This window comes from Temnothorax americanus, unplaced genomic scaffold (genome assembly GCF_048541705.1).
Source record: "Temnothorax americanus isolate GAGA-0224 unplaced genomic scaffold, ASM4854170v1 Scaffold1, whole genome shotgun sequence".
Taxonomy (NCBI): Eukaryota; Metazoa; Arthropoda; class Insecta; order Hymenoptera; family Formicidae; genus Temnothorax; species Temnothorax americanus.
The window spans coordinates 9510413-9529662 of NW_027509230.1; the positions used below are offsets into that span (position 1 = coordinate 9510413).

General features: G+C 34.9%; 2 protein-coding genes across 2 annotated transcripts; one reads left to right on the forward strand and one right to left on the reverse strand.

Annotated features, from left to right (window-relative positions):
• Positions 1-112: 112 nt before the first annotated feature.
• On the forward strand, positions 113-1170 carry Mrps6 (mitochondrial ribosomal protein S6). The gene is made up of 4 exons (XM_077420849.1): positions 113-318; positions 491-630; positions 811-972; positions 1057-1170. Exons 1-4 carry the CDS (start codon positions 274-276, stop codon positions 1157-1159), a joined length of 450 nt encoding a protein of 149 aa, XP_077276975.1. The 5' UTR covers positions 113-273; the 3' UTR covers positions 1160-1170.
• Chd64 (transgelin calponin-3) lies at positions 1167-18678 on the reverse strand. Its single transcript, XM_077420466.1, has 4 exons — positions 18477-18678; positions 3489-3625; positions 3191-3395; positions 1167-2582 (listed from the first exon to the last, which is right to left on the reverse strand). The coding sequence occupies exons 1-4, from the start codon at positions 18528-18530 to the stop codon at positions 2412-2414; spliced, it is 567 nt and encodes a 188-aa protein (XP_077276592.1). The 5' UTR covers positions 18531-18678; the 3' UTR covers positions 1167-2411.
• Between the last annotated feature and the right edge of the window lie 572 nt (positions 18679-19250).

The following is a 19250-nucleotide window of genomic DNA, read 5'->3' on the forward strand; positions in this document are numbered from 1 at the left end:
GCAACAAGAAGCGATGTGGTAGCCAATAAACTTGTGGTTCTTACGGGAAAACGGCATGTTGATTGGCTGAATCGGTTTTTTTTATTTTCCAAGCGTTTTCTAACCATCGACGATCCACACCAAATTTTCGGCCGTGCTCTCGCGATATATGTAGATTCATGTAATCTGTGATTTTCTCCGGACGGAGAGAGATTCGTTTTGTTGATATAATTATATTGTTATTAAAGTTTTCTGGAAATTGTTGAGTCAGAGTAATAAAAAAATTATACAAATATGCCTACATACGAAATGCCGTTGTTGCTACGTATCATGAAAAAGGTATCGTGCTGTAACGTATAGGTTATGTTTTTCTCATCTCGGAAATAATAAAGATAGTTATGATAATCGTATGGGTGATATAATTTATTATTTCGTACAATAATAACGTCAGATCTTTATCGGTTAAAGAAGTGTATAAATTAATCAATGAGTATTCGATATGTGCTTGTAGCCGGAATTGGTAGCAACTTTAAAGAGAACAGCCGAAACGATATTTAATACCGGCGGTTTCATCAGAAAAATTGAAAATTGTGGGGTCAAGACACTTCCATGCAAAACGAGTATACATGGACATGTTCATCACGAAGCGAAGTAATTATACTTATTAAGAATATTAGTTGCCGCATAATTAAGCTATCTCTGAATTGGGACAAACCAAATGCAATTGACAAATTATCTCTTTATCGTTATATACTCGAGCAGAAGTAAAATGTACATGGACATATTTTTTTCTACTTCGTATTTCTTATGTTTCTTTCTTTATATTTCCAGCCATTTTTTCATATATTTTGACGTACCGCCACAAGTAATCGATAAAATTATAGATATATACCATAGAGATATCGATATCGTTAGATTAAACATATTCAAACAAAGTGAACCAATTAACAAGGGATGTACGTTCCACGAAGAGATGTTACCACCGCCGTACAGGTACGATTTGTAATCCTGTTTAACATGCTTTGTAATGTGACTTGTAATGATTTGCGATCAATAACCTATTTCTTATTTGTACAGGCCTGGCGTCCAGAAACTGATGGACATGGCAAAGAAACAGCGTCATAATAAACACGAATTCAGATACAACACTGGATTGGATTATTATCCATTCAATAAATAACTGAATGTATAGTTGTTGTATTTCTTTTATTGCAGTAGATCGCACATTATATAGGACTTGAAATAAAATAATTTTAGAAAAGCCGAGCATATTAAATATTTCGAAAAGAAGATTAGTCGATCTGACTTACACACAGGGTAGAAGAATATTAAAAATGTAACATACAATTGTACTTCATCATAAGTAATATTTAATATAAAAATCACTTATTGATGTATCGTTTATTAACTCATATCTCAGCATTTTATGAAAAATTATTATTTCTCTCTAACCAATATATATTCAATATATATATTTGTACAAAATACTTAATATATAATTATATATAATTATCTCTCGTGCAACACAAATTTGTAGAATCATTTGATTGGATCGTAACTTGAAATGTTCAATCGCAATAGGCGCAGCTAGTCGGTAACTCCCTTCGTCGTATACAATATACTTTGAAACATTCAACACAATTATAGTGGCTATCCGAGTTAACGCTAACGCGCAATATTCTTTGTTCTTTTGTATTGTGTAAGAATGTTTGTGTATTTTCTATCCTGAGAACTACACAGTCGCATTGTAATTCGTGAAATACAATAGCTTTGAATACATACTGGTAATGTATGTATATTATACGTAAGTAAAAAGGATTCACTTCGAATTGTCATAGAATCAAGAAACGAAATATAAAATATTACGTATTTCTCGAAGTGCTCATTTCAACATACTTCAATATAACATCGTATATTGATTCTGAATTATTACGTGATAGATTTGGAGAAAAAGTGATAACGAAAAATGAAATTAAATAGTTTGTATTAATACGAAACAGGTACGGTTTAACCTTTGGATGCATGACCTAATAAAAATTTACAAAGACTCAAAAATAGCAAAAAATCAGTTTAATAAATTGTCTAAAAGAAGGAAAAGGTACTATCGATACAATTAGGATACAATAAAAAAAAAACAATGCTGTATGATCTGTATGAAAAATCCTCGTTATGCGTCCAAGGATTAAGTCGTCCTTTTCTCAAAAGTTATCTTGTGTGTATCACTTTTTTAATTTGAAGAATCTAATATCTTGATCTTTTTATCTTCCGTTGTGAAGATATCTTACGCACCAGTATACTTCATTTTGGACCTCGTTAACATCTATTATGCGATATGCTACGTCTAAAGGAGTACTTGTCGCGGGAATAAAGGACAGAAGAGAGGTGAGAACAGAACGGTTTTTCCTCCCGGCGCGAATGCGGGAAGCAGATGTTTACATGTGTCTGGTGTTTCCAAAATTGATGCCGCTTTGATTGGCACCTTTATTACTGCCGTATTGTAGACTTATTACGCCTTGTCCGGCCCTCAGTTGTTCCTCCGTGAAATTGCGTACGTTCTTATCCGCTTCTTTAGGTCCGATGCTCGGTTTGCCGTAATTACCCGCCTGTAAAATTAAGTCTTATGGAATATCCAAATCGATATTTTCAAGATGTTATAAATTAAAGGGTAAAGTGCGTGTTAAAATGTGTCAAAACGCGTGATAAGAGCAAGGAACGATACCAATATGTAAATACTGATAACGCATCCATTTGCAGAGATGTATACAACAACAATGAGAGATAATGAATATTTGTATCAGGAAATTGAGATCTGTCTGCGTGTTACAGGCGTAAATATAAATGATTTAACGCCCCTGTGATTAAGAATGATTAGTAATAAGATACTCGTCTTCTTAAATAAAATTATATGTACATTAATTGATTCTATGCTCTTCAATGAGAAGTTGATTCTATGTTACTTCTCTTTTTGAATTTTGAAATATTTGGTTAAGTGTGACAGATCAGACTTTACACGCAAGTTAAATAATAAGGTATCCTGCTAACGAACCGAATAGCATATATTACTAGATTTAATTCCTAATATTTTAATTTTCACATATACAAAGATGATCCAGTAGTTTTGGAAAAAATAGCTGCGGATTAACGAAGAAAATACTATAGATCGAAGTTTTAGCCACCCGGTATATCTGCGTTTGCGTTTATGGAATCGTACCTTCCTTCCAAGAGATTGTAAGCAAATAACTACGGAATTTAGATTCTGTCTTTCCCAGAGGTCTACGGTTTGGAAAGTCTCTTGCGGCGGTACACCTAATGACTTCGCAGCCTCCAGGAAGGCGTTTATATTCTCCATGCACTTGAAGGCCAGCGACGTCTTGTTAATTTTCTTCACCGAGCCCTCCTTGATGTCATTCACCAGCCTAGCGGAAAAACAAAGTGCGATTAGCAAAAGCATTTTTAGCCTTACCGTATTTTCGCTGACCGCCGTGTTTTCCGATTTCTTCTTCAAATACCTGCAAAGCAGGATGCCGTCTTTTAGGATCTCGTAAAAGTTGTCCATATCCCCGTTGGTGCTTATGTTTTCGCCGGTGATCGTTTTGATCCATTCCAGACATTCCTGCGCGAGCTCCTCGCTGTACTTGCTATTGATCTGTAACACGAAGAAATTCATGCGTTATCCTCTGATGCAGAAATATAGAGAAGGAAGGTGCCCGTTTTCGAATTCTCGGGGGACGGCATGGTCAATGCTTCGGTGTTATGCGAAGTAGCCGGTTAATTAATTATACGATGTTTCAGTGTACCGAGTAATGCATCCTGTAGGGATTGCGACAAGAGCATTGCCGGAGTCACTGACCTAATCCATCGCAGCATCAGTTGTTCCTCCAATCTTTCTTGTAATACAGATACCGTCTTATTTCAAGGAATGCAAAGGACAAGCGCAAAAAATAAACAAAGATGCGCAATCTTTTTTATAATAATATGTTTATTATTAAAAGCACAATAATTTCTATATTACAAAAAGATGGAGATGGGGATTATTCGTGTCATGTATTTAACATTAGAACTACAAAGCAATCAAAATGACTGATTTGTAATTTTTTTTATAACGGTACATTTTCTAAGGTTTTTCTCAGACTGAGGTGATTTTTGTTGCAATATATAAAGGATATTAATGTCTATTTCTACCAATGCCGATTAACTTTTTTCTCGGTTTAACTTACTTTTTATTTTTTTCTAATTTTAAGAATTAGAAAAAGATAAAAAGAGTAAATTAAACCGAGATTAAAGTCAAATCTACATTGGTAGATTAGAAATGGACATAGATCGATCAATTACTTTTCTCTTTCATCCATTTTTTGTTTAAATATACATATAGTATATTGAAATAATAGAAACAAAGGTGTACATTAATTGTCGGGACTTCGTGTTAATTGAATTTTAAATAATATGTAATAATTTTTCAAAATTATAGAATCTACTTTAAAATAAATTTGCCGGAGAATCAGTTTCTTAATTAAAATAAAATCGAATATTTTTTATGAAAAAGAGTGGGGCAACAATTAAATATTTCTATCCGGGCGGATGATTTTCCGCATATATATGCATGATTGCCTAAAAAGGAGAGGTTTCTCTCCAAGCATGGACCGGCATTCATCTTCCGGCAGTATGCATATTCCGTTAGATATACGGTGCCTCGGATCGTGATGTACTTCGAGGGAACCAGTCATATAGAGGGTGTCCTACCACGCCGGCGTGTTTTCTTTCATCTATAAGTTTTCGATCGATTCTTGTATGAAAAAATTGTCTCCTCTCTGTTAAATCTGCATTTTTAATACTCTTATTTCAGATTAAAATCCATGTGCAATTAAATAAAAAGAAATTATATTATCTTTAAAATGTGTAAGTTTAAGGTAGCTAGTGCATCAGCGAAAACAAATATTTTTGATTGGCATGGAACTAATGTTATTCTATAGGGCATTTTATATGTGATCAGGAATTAATTCACGATTTTTTACCACGTAATTACGGAAATATAAGTATTCAAAGTTGGTCAGTTTTACATTATAGGGTATATGTGAACGACGTGCACAACATTATAGTTATTTATACAATTAATGACCCAAAACTTCCAGAAAGTCATTTTTTATCATTAATGATAATTGAGAAACTTAGGATTATATTACACCCAATTTTTTAGATTTTTTATTACAGTCGTTTTGACAAATGTGAAGTTGGTATACCCGCGTGTAAGACACTTCGTTTTTAATTAATTACCTGCATCTGGGATTAATTACATGGTGTTATCATACATTTCTGGAAACTAGAAGTTGCACGGAACAAGGTGATACCAAATATACATTTTTTAATATACATTAATAAAAATTTTTTTTCGAGACTCTATATTTTGACTCATTGCAACGCTGTAGCTGTAGCTACTTTAAGTCTTTGTGTGTAATTATTTGTAATTCACGGCTTATTATAGTTATTTCGACAATTTTAGGACGAGGTAAATATCGAATTAATTAACAGTGTGCAGAATATCTTGCACGCTACATTACGTGGGCGCGTTTCACATATGCATTTAATTATAATAATATACTGCATGTCCGGCCTCCCTGGCGACTAATATCCGCGCGCGAAAGTGTTTTTATAGCGGATGCTGTTTCAGATTTTTGGTGCGTCGCTTCACAGTGACGCACCAAATTCGATGCCAGCCCAAAACTATTTCTGCGGCGTGTTTCCTCTGAAAACATTATCGCTCATAAAAAGCACAGACGCGTAATGTAACATCCTGGATATATCTTATACAAAGGGACACATTTCAAGCGTTTTCTTGGCAGATATATATCATCGTTCAAATTATTCACATTGTACAACATAACTTCACATAAACGCCTCTTGGTATTTTGTAAATAATAATTAGCGATATAGCCAGATGAATATGAATTGTATGTTTTTGCTACTCTTGTTTAAATTTAATTTGTATTTCTTTACAAGAAAAATATTGATGTACATATATCTCATAATTTATAGTTGTCAGTATAGATTCTGTTGCGGTGCATCGAACGTCGGCAAATGTCGTGGACAATGCCGTGACACGAATCTCGTGCAGAGTATCCTCATGTTCGTTTACTTTCACCTGAGACGTCATCCAAACTGCCAGGGAATTAATTGGCATTCAACTTGCTCGTTCGAAACTTCCTTATACGTACACGTTAAGTCATTTAACGATTTCAACAGTTTCACCGACAGCTTCTCGGAGCAAATAAGGATACTGCATAAGTTGAGTATCTAAATACATCCAGCAAATTTAAGTCTCCCATAATTGTATTCTACACCTATTCTGTATAATAACAACTTATTGAAAGAATTCTTTCTAATATTATACTTAACATTTTTTAATGCTTTATATGTCGTTAAAGAAATATAAATATTTTTTACAGCATAAAACTACATATCTTTTGGGGTTCAGGCCTGTATTAATTTTAATTAAATTACCGAAAATAAAAAACTTTTCTTTAACTTGCTTATTCAAAACTTCCTTGTATATATTAAATCTAATGATTCAATTATTTCACTGATAGCTTCTCAAATCGAGAAGCAAATAAAGGTGTTTAAATTAAATCTCTAACATATTTAACAAATTTAAATTTCTTGTTTTCTATTGTACTCTATAATATCAACTTATTAAAAAATTTTTTCCTATTATATTTAACACTGTTAAATGCTTTATATCGTTTACAAAATATAAATATTTTACGGCATAAAACTAAATATCTTTTGGTTCATATGCATAAATGGCCTGCATACATTTCTAAAATTATTAAAGATGAGACGCTTTATATTTGATACAATTTTAAAGTTTCAATTTCGTAAAAAAAAATCGCTATATGCGATTCGGTTAAAGTCTACACGCGGTCGTTTACTTTTGTACGCGTCCCGCATAGTTGGCACATTCCTCGACGATTATCGGAGCGCTTTCTTTTAAAGAGTAGCCGTCGCGACACCGCGGTCACAATGTGGAACGCGATCGCCTCTATATTTAGGCATTAAGTAAGCGCACGATAATTTCATTAACGTGAAAAGAGCAGAGTGACAAGCGAGGGCTTTTAGTATACGCGCGAAAGGCGTGTGACACTTTGGATCGCGTGCTTTCTTTCTGAAATGACGACAACGGTGGTCGTCTGCCTCGTGTCGAAGCCACCGCCTAACTTTACGCGATTAAATATTTCATCATCGCTAAAAAGATTTTATGGCATTGTTTACTGCTAAAATGTGATATTATAAATTATGATATTATGAAGTGGATCGATAATGAGATACACGCAGCTGTCTTTAATAGAAGGCTTCAAATATTTCGTTGATATAAAGGAACACGTTCTTTTAATATAATAATCTTCTTGTTATTGTGGAACTGTTTTAATGTTACAGTAAAGGTAATAAAATATAGGATTCGATATAGGAATAAAGCAATATTCGCGCATAGTGACAATTCTCTGTACATATGTGATATTATCGGATAACTGTCTATCTTTCTCTTATCAATATCAAGGCTGTAAAAGCTTGTAAAAATAATCAGTAAATATGTAATAGTAAATTAAAAAAGCCGGCGAGTAATATTCAAAAATTAAAAGAACAAACGCAATAAATTTTTTTAACAATTTTTTTTGTTAATTCCAGTACGTATTACAAATTTCTTACTTTTTTCTCAATTTGCGAGTGATTAGTATTAGTTTGACTTTTAATGTATCAGACGTATAATGTATTAGATGAACTTTTGGTAAAAGCAAAAGAATTCGTAATTACAAGGCAGAAACAAGAGAGTCGCGGTATATAGAAACTTTAGAAACGCTAACAAGAATACTTACAGTGTAGTTTTTAAAACGCCGACGGTCTAATCTGTGACAAGGCTTTATCTCGTAGAAAGCGTTGTACAAATAATTCGACTCAACGACGCGATTAGAAGCAACAGCTATCGTATCAGGTTCCAAGAGGAGGGACAGAGAGGGAGGAGGGAGTATGTCGTAGCCCTTATACCAAGACGGACGGCAAAAGGAGAAATATAGAGAAAGGGTGTGACGCGAAGCTATACGGATGCCTCCTCTCGGCCTGCCGTACGATCTTGAGGTCCCGAGCTCTCTCTGAACAGGCCCCCTAAAGCACGAAGGGCGTGGAGGGCCCCCATAGAAATTATGCGAGGGTCACCCGCGTGGTCGCATCACAAAGGTGCGCTGTCACGAAATTTAGATGCATCCTAAAGCTGGCGGAGAAAATTTATGCTCTGTCGTATAAAATCCGTCATCATTATTAGAAGGCTTAAAATCGGTTCGCATAAACGTGAAAGAAAACCGGCTTTTTTGACTTTTCGGAAACCGCGGCTTTTTATCCATTGTTGCGCTTGAATATTTCAAAATTTACAGCAGTCATTGGTAGGTTGCACTTAGGTACGAAACGATATGAAATGTACGGCTTTTTCGTGGACTGAAAATATTCCGACAATCAATTAGCCACTACGAAAAACTGCACGATGTGAAATCATGTTGCAGCTGAATGGCCAGGCATTATGATTAGCGAGATTTGCAGGATTTATCAAGATTATATATTGTATCATGATTGCGTAGATTAGAACTTTTTCGTATGAAATGGAAGCGATGAGGTATCGGCTGATTTATCAAAAGATAATTCTCACTCGATTGTTCTACGTAAGTGATTTAAGTACTTACGTATAGATAATTATCAAAGTCCATGAACCGGTAATTTTGATCTTTTTTAAATCTCAAATTGGCGACGCAAATCATAATTTAGAGAAGTCAACTTAATAATTTATATATGAGCATTAATATTTTGAATATTTAATTTAGTATATTTCCGAAAACATTTAAATTGCCATTTACTGTATAAATTCATGTGAGTGTAAATTTTTAATATTAAATGTATATCTTTAATACACTAATTCTATTTCAAAGGATCAAAGTAAAAGGAAAATATATATGTATTATAAATTCTAAATATAATATAACGTGATAATTTAGCTGGCACATATCCTTTAAAAATATTCAGTTTAATTTTAATTGAATCTAATTGTAACTTAATCTAACAAAATTCATATTATGGCATATTTCTTTATAGAATAAGGAAAAGTTTTTACAGTTGTTACAGCGTTCCACATTGAAAAATTAATATGCGGGCTTGGCTTTTTCTAGCTACGTTGTTAGCGCGATAAGAGTGCGAAATGTTCGCAATTAAAAAATTACCATTGGCGTTTCCGCCATGTGCCTCCTGTAGCTACGACATTGACGCTGTGTAATGACATATGCTCACACGTTCACGGTCGCGAGAATTAGGTCAGAGGCATATGCTGCTGTCAATGAAGCACAGGCCAGATTGAACAAATTGCTATGTCGCGATGAGTCGAGTCGTTTTATTTGTTAACTAGACTGATCGTAATCTTGCCAGAGATGCTTGATAGCCAACTCAATATCGAAACGTCTTAGTTGCAACCAAGCTAAATTATTATGTGTGTGTGTTAAATTTTATTTAGAATTTATAATACATATATACTTTTCTCTCATTTAGATCCTTCAAGAATGCTAGTAGTCGTAACATGCGAGACTTGTGTTTTGCTAACCATGTTAATCCTCTCTCTAAAGGAAGGGCTCGTGTGTTGTCCTTAAAAGGTGCAGGCTCGTTACGAGCGATCGAACTTATCGTGAATCGATGCGACACGTATACGCATTACCCGGTAAAATTGTTGACCCACTTTGTAAGGTCGATCAATTGCATAATCCTTACGCGGCTTATTCGCATATACGTGCTTCTCGAGGAGTTCTTAAATGTACGCTGTAAGCGAAGGTTGCCCGGTTGCTCTTGGCCGTATAAGGACCTCTAAGCGCGAAGAGAGCAGCCAGTTTCAAAGAATATCGCGGCTCCGCGTGTCTTGAAGGATGATAAAAAGATCATGTTATTCTGCATTGATAAACTGCTGATGTTATTAAATAGAATCATTCTCTCTTTTGTTACTTTAAAATAGAAATCGAATATTTCTCTTTTTTCATTACTTTTCGGATTATTTTGAATTTTACGTAGACTATATGTATCAGAATGTAATCAACGATCGAAGTCCATCGTTAAATGGAAACTGTTAAAATCTTAATTTAAACCTATTGAGCAATATGGTGAAACATTCTTGGTTCGTGTATCTCCGTATATCTCAGTATAATAAAAAAAGACAAATACACACAATCTCTTCTTGTTATATAATCAAAAGACAATGATAAAAATATAGTTAGCCAGCTATTCCGTTAAATTTGGAAAAACTATTTTAGTTCCCGCATAAGTTGTAATATACCTTACGTGTTTCAAATTGATTGATCATGAGTTCTTTCATTAGAATCAATCAATAATTATTTATTTATCAGATTGAATAGACTTCAGATGTGACATATTTCACGGTCCGTTGCTAAATGCCACTTAATTGCTTCTTGCCTGTATAAAGAACTTTCAAACAAGACGGAAGCTCGCTTTGTTAATTCATTACGGATTATGCTGGTATAAGCTATATATAAGCAACAGACATTCGATAGATACATTTAATTTCGTATTTATGAATTATTATGGAATCCATAACCGTCGTTGTATTATTCTGACTCGACCTACCGGACCTACGTCAGAATGTGTAAGTGTGTGTGTACACAAGTTTCCATACAGTCTGGTCATTTAAGAACTTGAATACATATTGGAATATTCATCATGGCGATTCACAGAATAACGTCATCTTTAAATTCACTTGCGAACGCGATTTCGCTGAGGTTTTGCACGTTATAAGAAACTGCATTCTTGCTTCGTGTATGAATGAGTAATAAGAAAACGTGCGAGGGTCAGAATTCAAGGCAGCAAACGTGCGTATATATATTTTATAATTTTTATTCGCTGTCTTTTAATTCTCAATATATTTCCGTTCCACAAATATTCTTTTTATATAAAATATACATTAAATATATTACATTAATTTGTTCAATTATTAATTATAAATATAAAATATGAATAGAAACAATTTCGTATTACAGGGATTTTTGTGCACGATTCTGTCTCGATTGTACGAGCTCTCGCAAGAATCATGGGAACCCATAGTCACTAATTGAGAAGAATGCAAGTAGGCCGAAACGAGGGGTTCCTGCCGAGGTCACGCAGAGTGAGCTCTTCGAAACTCGGTCATCCTGTGCTCTCGATAGTTTATTCACAGTTCCATCACAGTCAACGACGATGGATTATTATATAGCCAAATTATTTATGCAATCGCATCAAGTGAGTTTATGCCACAGAAAAGCAGATCTTCAAATGAATATAGTCAAGAGTGCATTAAGGATATCCGGATGCCTCATTCATCTGCAATTCTTGCATTGGAAATCAGTATAACGAGCTAACTAAAGGAATATCGTAATATCGATTACGTGATACATAATTTATAGTTTCCTTGATTTGATTTCTGCAATTTATTTCCACTTTTATTAGTATATTCTCGCAATATTCATTTACAATTTTGTAAGACTTTTCAAGACATAACTTTTGTTTTTCTTTCTATTTTAATTATCGATAAAACTGTCTCTTTTTGATAATTTTCACATTTAAATAATTAAAATTTTAGAATTGACTTCAATATATCATTAAATTTTTTCGGAGAAATTATACACGCAAGTTAGTGATATTTGCGAATTTTATTTTTCTTTATACATTTCGTCATGTCGCTTTAAATTTCCGTTTCGTCAGTTTGGCCTAGTTTAAGATTAACTATTAAGTACTCTTTTTTCCCTTGCACATAGTTCGAATTTAACGATCGGTGTTCAAATAAAGTTGTTACATACGGGTGCGGCCGAGTAATCCATTTGGAGGGAAAATGTTTACTCAAGTATACGTATAGTAAATAAAGTATACGTGCGAAATATCGATAATTAAAACTGTCTGCAGGCTTTATGTCATCCGGCCGTAGAGTATGACATAAGAAATAAGCTATGCCGGAATGAGTCACAATGTGGAGAAAGTTTTCTGGTAGGATGAATCGCGCGATCTGCGTTAAGTTTTCATAATACTCTAATCTGTCCATCAGAGTTAACTTTGTGATTAAGAGCTTCCTCTAACGACATCGTTTCCTATAGGTAAACACTTATGTATTCCTTTAAGCAAGCTTGGTAAGACATGTAACAAAATTTAAATCAGATAAAAATGTTCATGCATAAGTAATGAGTAATAGTTAAAGGGTTGTTAAAGGTTTTATGTTACATTCATATTGATTAATGAAAGCCAATATGGTTATAAGATATCGCGTTATATGAGCCAAGACTACAATCACAAAATGTAAATTATAATATTCTTTCCCCATATTTTTCCCTATATTAATGTTGCGAAGAAGAGAGAACAGGGAGGAGGATAAAAGGAATGGGCAAAATATGAAAATGTGAAATCGTTTTATCTCTTAATTCTGATCATGTAATGCACTTTCGAAGTATCAAATCGTGCGCGATAATACTTCTCAAATGAGTCGAGTGCGATTACGGCATTCTGTGAATTCATGATTTGATTTACTTGCAGATAGGATTAATCATATATTACGTTTTAGTTGGCTAATATTTCGAAGATGAGTAGTCATCTTCGTCGCATTAGAGTATAATTAATCCGACATGCGTTGCTTATAGTATACTTATAAATATATATATGTGCTTAAAATTATATTATAATATAATTATAAGTACACATTTTTATGTGTTGTTTATATACATGCGTTAAATATTATAAGTGTATATTTATATTGTGATTTTGCACATCAATAGAATACATATATTACAGTACAGAATACCTTCACACAATTTCTATCATCTACGTATTGTTTAACCAAATTGATCAAATCTTTTCTTAGGAAGCATCAAGAAATATAGTGTTAATAACAACATTTTTTAATTGTAAGTGATCAATAACGGAGTTACAGATATACAAATCATTTTACTAAACACACTTGGCCTTCTTTTACTTTAATAAAATTTTAATTTTTTATTTATTATGATCTTCATGATCTTTTGCACGAAAACATTGTCCACAGATTGTCGAATGACTATTTGCTGTTCGCATAGAAAAATGCATAAAAATGATAAGGCGTATGCAAGAAAATCCTTATTCGTCATTATTCGCTTCTAAAACGGAAACCACTTTATTCTACTTCCGGCCGTTAATACAGATATCCTCTACGGGGATGAAGCATATCTATTTTTAGACTACGGATATAATACCACACATTCATCGTATAGTATTCGTAGAAAGAACTTCACCATCGGTGAGTTACCATGAAATCATATATTTCGAAGAAGATTACTATAAAATAAACTAATAATTGGAAATTAATTGCAATAAAAGAGACAAACGAATTGCAAGAAATATCTATCTGGAAAGTAAAAAAGTTATTTCTCTATCATTTCTCGCAAATAATGATGAGGCAAAAGGTATTGAAAAGTGACACTTTGGGATAAATAATATATTAAAAGAGATCGCGCGATCTTTCGCGCATGTCACTTACAGACGCTAATTTCCGCCAATATTTGTTCAATGCAATACCGTAAAGTCACAAACGTATATGCCCGCGATGCAAAATTGCAATGCAGAATACGTTGAAGTGCTTGCTCCACTCGACCACGATAGTAATACTATAGCTGCGATATTCACAAGGAGTGCTGACAAAGGCTGTGTCACGCCCGCGATAATATTCGCCTCCGTGTCAATAAACAAAAACGGTTTTTTATTTTTTAACTTGACTGTTTCGTTCAAGGAAAATATTCGCTCAAGATCGCGACGCCTGTGATATTATGAGCTTGGTGTCAGTCTTTATCACATTTCTCTGCGTTAGCTGATACAGACAGGCACATTGAACCCCAGCAATTATGGGAAGTGGTCATGGCTCAGGGCTTTTAACTTATAGCGATAATTACGTGTCCAACGCTACCTTGGAATTATATTATGTGTCTTAGATTAGGCTGTATTTATACGGATTTAATCACAACGTATTTTATAATCAACGTTCACGCCTGTTCTGTGAATTAATGATAGCTTTTCTATATATATTTTCTATATATTTTTAGCTATTAATAATAACTGCTAACGACATCTTTTACTATTATTACTAAATCTAATAATTTTCATCTAACAATAAATAATATTTTTTGTTTCTGTTGTATACAGAGAAATCATTATCTTGCTACATACTCACTGGATATTGTGTATCATGATATGTGATGAATAGATAACGATTTCTCACGAAATTGTATTACGCGTTAATGTTCCTTTTTCCATGTAAAAATTGTAATAAGAGATTGCAACATTCTATCGTTTTTTTTAAAGTTAATGGATTTTGCAGAAAAATCAATCGCGAGAAAACATGAATTTCAAATATGAAATAAAGTTTGTTTTTTCCTTGCGAGACGTCTCGTATGGCAGTTCAAAATATACAGCGTCACGGTTAATCTTAATGCATATACGTCGCGACGTTCTGAGACAAATGATTTCGTACCGGTGAAGTATAACGAGCTGGCTCGAACTGCATTCCGCAGACGATAAGCATATCTTGGTTCGTAATGAGTGCGAGCCCTCCCCACAAACTTCGCGACAAGTGTCTTCAAGTATTCCGAATCGCAAAATATTCTCGCTTCAACAACTTCCTCATTCCCTCGTTAAAATGCAATTTGTTTACGATTGTAATTAACCGCTAATTATCATCAATCGTTTTAGAAGATGTAAAAAAAAAATTGCTAATTTTTCAGTTATAGAAAAAGAATATATCTTTATCAAGGAAATTAATATAATTCAAATGTAATTAGAGTAACTTAACGTATAATTTTTAATCTCTTCGCGAATTTTTAATATGGAATATCTGTATTCAGGAAGAGATACTACAACAGTACAATAGCGCAAGTGTTGTGATAAATTCACGAGTTTATCAATTTCACAATAGAATTCAGGAAATCGTAGCTTGGAGGAAGGAAAATGACTGATAAAAATTCTCTACCCATGTATGCGGTAACATATTCAGTATATTTCTGTCCGGCATTGATTATTAAGTGCGAATCTTCTATTTTTTTTGAGAAAAATTATGTGTAAATGCTTCTAGTACTTGAAGTATTCGATACAAGAATATTTAAAAAATAATCCAAGTTGAAGAAATTACCAATAAGGGAAAACTTTCTCATACATAAAAAAATGTGCTTCCTCATCGTCATTACATAAAAATATTCAAATAATCTATAAATAAACAGATTAAAGCTAAAATATAAATGGCTCAAGTTATAGAATAGTTACTTATTTAACGCAACTTTATGTACATTCGTAATTATTGCCCTTTTAAAAAATGCGCATAAAAATGTACGTAATATTCAAGTTATTAATTTGCTACATACAACTCATCAGCTTTCCATGAGAATCAGTTACGGAATAAATTTTACGCTTTGCAACACCACAAAATTAATGCTATAAATTAGCACACGAATTTTCTGCAATGCCTCTCGCGAGGGGTAAGAGGTAAAAGGCAGTCGAACATTAGTCACGCGCGAAGGAAGATGAGAACTATCGGGCTCTCATTGCGGAATAGCGCAATTTCGAGTGCGATATCGTGCTGCACAAAAAATGCATGAGAAGGTACCGCGAGAAGAGAGAGAGAGAGAAAGAGAGAGAGAGAGGGGGGGGAAGGGGCGCAGGACGAACGGCCGAAGAAGTGTACCATGGCCAGCGGGTTTCGCGAGGGACGCTCCCTTCTTCGGCAACTGGGTCTCATTTTAATTCCCCTCGAAAGAAACGACCGCGTAGCAGCTGTTGCCGCTTACGAAACGCGCGTGCATCGCTGAACTCCGCGGGATAATCCGAGGTGAGAAAAGGTAATCGATTTTGCGATTCGGAATGAGAACACGCATTTTCGAAATGTACATACATGCGTGCAAATGCAATTTTTTCAAGAAAATAATAGTGTATTTGTATTGACGAAACTTAATTGTAGCAACTTTTAAGTCATATAAAATTAATTAACGTCACGAATTGTAGGAACACTCGACTTCGATTCAAGTTTCGATTCAAGAATCGATCATTTCTTAATGGAAATGTCGAGATATTGAAGTGCACCGAAATATCCCTTTCGAATAAAATCAAAATCTGGTGTTGCACGTGTCATTTTCGTTTTTCTCGATTTTAGTTCAACTCCGTGAGACATATTTGCATCGAAATCGTATGTGATTATTTATCGCGATTGTTCACATGTCGAATGCGTAACACAAAATTTACATAAACTACTTTTGCATCCTTAACATCCAAGTATGTTTGTAAAGTGGTTAATAGTTTTTCCCCGGAGAGTTTATTCCCTGTGTTCAGCAGATTATATAATAATGATGTTTCCGCGAAATTGCGGTATTTTGAACATGCTTTGCGTCAGAAGTAATTTTGTTACATAAAAAATATCAGTGACACATTATTTAACTTTATGTAATCATATATTTATAAAAATTTGTATTTCTTTAATCAAATTTTGCAAAATTATTGTATCGTAACGGTTGAGTTATTTTTTTGTGACACTGCAATAAATTGCGACACTTCATTTTCAATTAATTCTCGACGATTTTTCTCAAGAAGGACTTTATCGCCAATTATTTTCTTAAAAACTGCTTTGCTTTGTACCGCACACACTCAAATGGAGACCATTTACCGAAGGACATTTGAATGAACATGATTCAAGTACATGGGTTTGTATCATAAAGTAACGTATATGGCTGACGAGAATCGCTTCGTCTCGGAATCGTGAAACCGAGCGAATGTTAAAACGCAGGTTTAAACACAGCTGCGAGATAAACGACACGCCTGCTTGGAGTTTAACACAAAGGTTCGCCAGGCTGGATTACTAGCTATGTCGCGAATTTTTGCCAACTGTTGCGCGCGTTTCCTGTGTCTCACTCGTGCAACGATATTCGGAAAACTGCACGGCGCGTATCAAAATTGTCGAGAATCGATCTAAACGGCAGAATTACATCTAAGAATTAAAATTGCATTATGCGCGATATGTTAAATAAAAGGTTTGTTTAAAATTGCTTTATAAAATCTGAAACAGTTTATCGTGCGTTCCTCTAGTATTTTATTTTATCATTCATGCGAACTTCTTGGCGACCGATTTATCGGCACGCAGAGTTGGATAAAGTAAACACGAGGTACGTGAACGAATGCGAGGATACGAATAGCGATAGTCCGCTTCGTTATTTACTCGCACATTTGTGTTGGTATGTAAAGTCCACATTTTTTTTTTGCAGTAACTGTACATTTGACAAGAAAATTATCATTAAGAAAACGACACAGAGCAGAGCTACAACACAAAAGATGAAATTTCCCCGTTTTTTTAACACATTGTTGACTGGGCGTTTTATGCAGAAATGCCTGTGGCCGATTATTTTACATTTTAGAAACTTTAACGGGAACAAAATTTCGCTTATAATGTATAAGAGGGCAGAAAAAAACAACAAGTGAAAGATAAATCACAAATTTTATAATATAGACCTTATCAATTTCAATACTCTAATAACTTTAATTTATCGATTTAACATGAGTGAACTCGTTAATGACGTTCGGGCAATAAAAAATACATTGATATATTGATATATTAACACATTTTCAGTCAATAATGTGTCTCAACAACTGTGAAACAAAGTACAAACTACCGTAAAAAGTAAAGTGCAAAATGCTATACATATATATAAAAAATAGAAGAGATTTAATATATCAGTCAAAATATCTTTGTGCTTGATTTTATTTCGATAAAATAATGATTACTTGATTTCTGAAATCAACAAGATATAAAAACGATTGTTATTCCGCCATTTAAAATCGTAGAACGATGGAGTATAAATCACCGTAATTTGAATTATCGCTACATTTGGATGACACTAATTTAGCACAACAATTTTTTTACGTCAGCGACAGTCAACGCGAATGGAGCTCCTCGACATATCTCGCATTCCCGCACAGCTTCAACCGTCATCCCTGAATAATCTCCGAACTCTCCCCCATCCTATCTCGAAATAGGTCAGTGAGAACAAACATACATATCAGTGCTGAGGGTTACGATAATTATAATCGACCTAGCGGTCATTACTTCAACGATATGCACTGGAGGACACATATATAGCTGTCACTTCAATTTTATAATGCTAATTAACTTGGGTGATCGAGGGATGATCTAGCGTCGCAATTTATCCCAATTTGATCCAGCCACCCCGGCCAGACGATACCATTCGCAGACGCGCATTTTACCAGTTTAGGAGCGGAGCCTGCGCGGAAATGCATCCCTCAGTAGGTCGAGTCCACGCGCGTCCCGCGTCAAAGTGGAGGAGGCAAGCGGGGAGGGTAGTTGTTGACTAGGTCAGGGTGGCAGAGATGCCAGCGACCCGTTGCGTATACGTTGACGGCGGGGGCGACTCGACGCCGAGTTTTCTCACCTTTCTCTGCGCCTCCGCGGCGAATCCCGACTTGGCAGCTCGGTTACAGGCCATTTTTTTTGTTTTCGTCGCCTTCAAGGGGCGCTCGCAGGACGGTGAAAATCCGAGAGGGGGTTAATCAGCCGTAACACGAGGGTACCCACGTTCACACTCCGGCGGACGCGACTCGACTGTGGCGGGAGACCGGCGACGGGACGACGGCGACGCCGGACGCGACGGCAACACGTTCCGCCGGAGTTCCTGCGACGCGCCCGACGATTGGCCGCGGACGAGTATTGAGCTTTCGTCCGCGACACACGTGACCTCCGTTCTCCAAACCCGCCGACGGAGATGACGTCAGACGACGAGCGGATTTCTGGAGGCGAAGAAGACCGCGGGCCCCCGTGTTTCGCGACGTTTTTCCTCAATTCGCGCGAATCTTTAAATCAAAATAAAATACAGAGTGTGCTTGTAAGTGTCAAAATCGCTATACATTTTGAATATCACTTAATATCCGGTATAGTGTGTTTTGTATTTATATATCTTTTTTAACCCGGGAATGAATGCCTGATTTTTTTGGCATAAAATGGTTTTGCACAATATTGGGGTGATTTTTACACTCCAATTAAAAAAGTCATTGTTATCAATTACATATTGTCTATTTTTGATTGTTCTATAACACATTAGTATTTGACGGAAATATGTGTGGATCAAAAAAGTGTTTGCTCACCCAGTTCTATTAAATACAATAACTTTATTTGAAAGAATAATACACAATTACGAATTGTCTCCATA

What these genes read in the sequence shown, in the direction of transcription:
- Mrps6 (XM_077420849.1), top strand. Translation starts at nt 274, where the DNA reads ATGCCTACATACGAAATGCCGTTGTTGCTACGTATCATGAAAAAG. An exon ending in TGCTACGTATCATGAAAAAG is followed by an intron (nt 319 to 490) that starts GTATCGTGCTGT and finishes ATGTGCTTGTAG; the next exon opens with CCGGAATTGGTAGCAACTTT. An exon ending in ATGTTACCACCGCCGTACAG is followed by an intron (nt 973 to 1,056) that starts GTACGATTTGTA and finishes TTATTTGTACAG; the next exon opens with GCCTGGCGTCCAGAAACTGA.
- Chd64 (XM_077420466.1), bottom strand. Translation starts at nt 18,530, where the DNA reads ATGGCCTGTAACCGAGCTGCCAAGTCGGGATTCGCCGCGGAGGCGCAG. An exon ending in CCGCGGAGGCGCAGAGAAAG is followed by an intron (nt 3,626 to 18,476) that starts GTGAGAAAACTC and finishes TTCGTGTTACAG; the next exon opens with ATCAATAGCAAGTACAGCGA. An exon ending in TACAATCTCTTGGAAGGAAG is followed by an intron (nt 2,583 to 3,190) that starts GTACGATTCCAT and finishes TTAATTTTACAG; the next exon opens with GCGGGTAATTACGGCAAACC.